Raw genomic sequence first — 4,813 nt, forward strand, 5'->3', positions numbered from 1 at the left:
CTCAATGGCCACATCCCCCACTAACGACCTCCATAGCAGCCAAATACCCCCACTCTGACCCGACGAATCAACCCGGAACGCATTTTCAAACCCCAGGCCCTGACAAATTCGATGCGCTCTATCTCCACTCGAATGAGTTTCAAATAGGGCTAAAATATCAGCTGGGAATTTCTTCAAAATATAACGAACGGAACGACGGAAATTGGGTTTGTTTGCCCCCCGGCAATTCCACAATAGACAATTCATAAGATCTTGATCAAAAAAACAGTGAACTACCGGGGCAAACAGTTATGCACTCCGTTGGCTAACCCCGCCTCCAACCGGGATTTCTTTACCCACCAAGGATTTACCCATCTGATTCCCTTCCACTCCGAGGATAGAAGGCGGTGCATCACTAGCCGGTAACTGTGGAGGAGATTCCGACATCGGATCCGCCACATCTCCATGCCCAGAAACTCTCCCTGCCCGGCACACATCCTCCTTCTCCACGCGTAGACGTTTACCCGACTCCGACCACTGAGAATCCCCTCTTGTCGGACCAAAGACAATACCTCTCATGGGCTTATTTGTTTGCTTCCTGGATTTGGGCCCAACAATCCCACCCGTTTTACTCCCACCAGTTCGTTGTGCATTTGGGCCTGCACTAGGGGCCTCTTTTGCTTGAAACACCGGCCCTTTAGTGACCATAGTCTTTACTTGAGCACCAATCTTCCTCACATTCGAATTATTCTGCAAAGATACGTTTTCTTTATCCGCTTCCGATGAACTCGCATCTTTCCTTACCAACTGATGATCAAGATCCTCATCTAAACTACCAAATCGGTTAGATATGGAAAGATTCCCTAACTCATTGATACGCGTAATCTCTTGCAGGGTTCTCCCTGGAGTACCCTCGGAAACCTGCACCAACCGCGGCGGGTCCAGTCGCCCGCTCTGTTCTCCGATTTCCCCTCCAAACCACCGTAAAACCATCCCCTTCCGTCACCTCGCCAGAGGGCCCTCTCTTATCCAGACGTTGAACAGGCGTTGGGTTCTCCACAGGTTTCCGAGGACACGCATGATATGTGTGTCCAAACATACCACAGATGGAACAAATGTCCGTCAGCCCTTCGTAAGACACAAAGTATCTATCCTCATTGACCATGATTGTGCCCTTAAGTGGTTTCCGCAGATTCACCTCCACACATATCCGAGCGAAACGTCCCCGTTCGAAGTTCAGAGTATTCAAATCAACCTTGATTGGACTCCCTAACCCCTTCGCAATGGCCATAAGGATCGCACGATGATAAAAATTCGCCGGGACATTAGCCAATCGGACCCAAACCGGAGTGGTGACAATGTCATCCACCAACGGATCAAATTCTGCCGACCATGCTTGCACCATGAGATAACTTCCAAACGCCCTCCAAGGGCCCCCAGTCAACGCCGCCATATATTCGTCCTCCAACTCAAAACGCACCATGAAGAAGTGTCTGGGCAGGTCGACCACATACATAGCTCCTTTAGGTTTCCACATCTCTCTCAACTTCTTAGCCACCACCGGCAGTGACAGATTCCGCCCAAGCACTTTGACCGCCATACACTGTTTCCACAATCCATTCATAATCTCTAACACCTCCTTCTCAATAGTGACAACCGGTTCTTCATCCTCACCATCAGGAAAAGCCAGCTGCACTCGCTCATCCACGAACGCATCATCCATCAGATCCTCCGGTCTCAGTCTTCCTCCAACGTTACTACCCATCACCTTCTGCGCCCAACTCATCCCCGGATCCGGAGGTTCACTCGGCGGTCTCACCTTCTCCCCGATATCCACCATCGTCGCATCCACATCCCCCACCGTCTCAATCACCGTCTCAATCGCCTTCTCGCTCTCCATTCTTCTAAAAGATCCAAATCTCTAGGATAAATTTTTTGATAGTTGAACTATTTGTTGTAATTAGAGTATTTTAATAAATAGAGTATTACCTAAAAAGACTTTTCTATCTCATCATTGGAGTTATTGGACATCAGAGACTTCACAAGTCACACAACACCCCAACAATAAACGTCTTTTACACGGCCATCAATAGGGAGAAGACTTGGTCATATTTCGACACTTAAGGATTAAAGAAAATAAATAGTGAAAATATACTAGTTCGGATCGGGTTCGGGTATTGTATAAAACCCGATCGGGTTCAATACCTCTGAGGTTCGGATACCCGATCGGGTTCGGGTATTACCTGAACCCGAATGCCCACCCGAACTAACCCGAATTAAATGTAAAAATATGTATTTTAGGGAATTTGAACCCACAACCTTAAACATTTACAGGTACATCATTAACCATTTTGCCACTTCAGTTTCTCTGTCTCAAAAAGAAATGTTAAATATTTATATATATACAAGTTTTCTAAAATTTATAAAAAATAAAATTTAGTTTTTTTTTTTTTTTTTTTTCATAGTTCGATTGAGTTCGGGTATACCCGAATAACCCGAACCCGAACAGGTATTACCCGAACCCGAGTTTTCTAGTATTCGGGTATAATATTGGCACTAGTTTTCTAGTATATTTTCTAGTATAAATAGTGAAAATAAATAGTGAATATAGGATGTGAAAATAAATAGTGAAAATAAATAGTGAAAACATCCTATATTATGAAATAAAAATATTTTCTAAAACATCTTATATTATGAAACGGAGGGAGTATGATTTAAAATATAATGTATAAAAATAATATTTAAAAATTTGTTTACGAAAACATTATGTATAAAGATATGATTTAAAAATATGAAGTTTAAGATTATACAGTTTAAATAAGTTAAAATATATGTATGAAATTATAACTAAAAAATAATGTATATCAAAATATTAAAATAATATTTATGAAAATATAATATAATATATAAAAATATGATATTAAGTTTTTAATGTATAAAATATGCTTTAATATATGAGTTTAAAAATACCATTCATAATATGATTTATAAAAAATCTAATTGATAAAAATATAAGTGAAAAAATATCATTTAAAACAAATCTGTTGTCACTATATTTACATTTAACATCTAATAAATCTGCTATCAAACACAATATTTTTTTAATCAAACAAAAAAAACTGTCATAACATAAACAAATCTGCTATAACATATGATATTCACATATGTCATTTTAGCAATTTTTAATAAACGTTATAAATCTGTTATCAAATGACAGATTTTTGGTTAAATTAAAAAATCTGTCGTAACTTAAAACAAATCTGTTATCACTAGAGGCCAACCTAGTAATTATTTTTGTGTAAAAAATCTGTCATGTTAAGACAGATTTTTAATCAAAAAAATAATTCTGAAATAACTGTAGAAAATAAATCTGCCAGACATTATATCAAATCTCTCATATATTGTGAAAGTATGTGATATCTTTATAAATAAGTCTGCCGTGAAAAAGAAATCTGTTATCAATTATAAATTTATCATAACTGTAGTTAAAAAATCTGTGGTCCAAAATAAGTCTGTCATAAAAAGTCTGTCACACAAAAATAAATCGGCTGTGCAAAAATAAATCTGTCATACACAAATAAATCTGTCACAACTAGTACGACAAACTTTTGAAAATATTTTAATTTTCTTAAAAAATTCTGAGAATGTAAATTTGACTTTATTTTTTTTCCTAACAAAGCAAAAAAAGGAAAAAAGGTGTTTTAGATAAAAAAAAATAACTCATCTAACCCTCACATTTTATGAGTTACTTTAGTAATTAACTTCTTAATTTGGGTCAATCTAGTTTTTCTCCCAAATAAATATCTATTCTTTTCTTTTTTTAATATGTTTTTCTCTCACTGGCGAACGAATAATTGATTCTTGGCACAAATTACATGCATGCGATACCGGGTTCAAAATATATGTATTATCCGGATTATTGTGAATGATAGATTAGAGAAGAAAGAAAGAGAACAATCTTCTATGTATGACAAGTGTAGAGAATGGAAAGTGATAATATTGATTAAGAGAGTTTACATATTTATACTAAGACACAGCCTAAACCTAGTACAATGTAATTACATTTAAAGTACAATATGTACTACTCTTATACACCCCCGCAAGATGGAGGAGCACCGGTGACACCAATCTTGGAACAGGCCAGCTGAAACTGATGCCGAGAGAGTGGTTTTGTTAACGCATCCGCCAATTGATCCTTTGTCGAAACATGAGAGACCTTCAGCATGCCATCTTGAATGTGATTCCGAGTAAAATGATAGTCCAAAGCTATATGCTTCATCCTTGAGTGGAAGACAGGGTTAGCACAGAGATATGTGACACCAATGTTATCACAATAAATAACCGGTGGAGAACGAAGTGTGACACCAAGTTCAGTCAATAACGAACAAAGCCAACGAATCTCCGAGGCTGTATTTGCAACGGCCCGGTACTCGGCTTCAGTGGACGACCGTGTAACCCCTCGTTGCTTCTTGGAACTCCAAGAGATGGTATTTGTACCTAGATAAATGACATAGGCATTGGTAGATACATAATCATCAACATCACCAGCCCAATCTGCATCCGAAAAAGCTCGAAGAGCAAGAGGAGAAGGCGCAGGAAGGAATATGCCATGAGTTTGAGTGCCCACAAGATAGGGTAGAACCCGCTTAGCCGCTTGCCAATGTTGATCAGTAGGCTGGTGCATGAACTGTGAAAGTCGATTAACGGCATAAGAGATATCCGGTCGAGTGAATGAAAGATATTGAAGGCTACCAACGACGGAACGATACGGCGAGGGATCAGAGAGAGGTGAACCAGCAGACTTCGTGAGCTTGGGAGAGGTAGCCATAGGCGT

The 4,813-nt window shown here is 38.9% G+C and overlaps 1 protein-coding gene across 1 annotated transcript; it reads right to left on the reverse strand.

Moving 5' to 3' along the window:
* Positions 1–288: 288 nt before the first annotated feature.
* Positions 289–1,879, reverse strand: LOC147932995 (uncharacterized). The gene is made up of 2 exons (XM_087477246.1): positions 891–1,879; positions 289–811 (listed from the first exon to the last, which is right to left on the reverse strand). Exons 1-2 carry the CDS (start codon positions 1,877–1,879, stop codon positions 289–291), a joined length of 1,512 nt encoding a protein of 503 aa, XP_087333372.1.
* Between the last annotated feature and the right edge of the window lie 2,934 nt (positions 1,880–4,813).

The sequence above is a fragment of the Camelina sativa genome, chromosome 12 (assembly GCF_030686135.1).
Source record: "Camelina sativa cultivar CO46 ecotype springtype chromosome 12, ASM3068613v1".
Lineage (NCBI taxonomy): Eukaryota > Viridiplantae > Streptophyta > Magnoliopsida > Brassicales > Brassicaceae > Camelina > Camelina sativa.

Coding starts and splice junctions, on each gene's coding strand:
- LOC147932995 (XM_087477246.1), bottom strand. CDS start 1,879: ATGGAGAGCGAGAAGGCGATTGAGACGGTGATTGAGACGGTGGGGGAT. Junction 812..890: donor GTTGGTGCAGGTTTCCGAGG/GTACTCCAGGGA, acceptor CCGATTTGGTAG/TTTAGATGAGGATCTTGATC.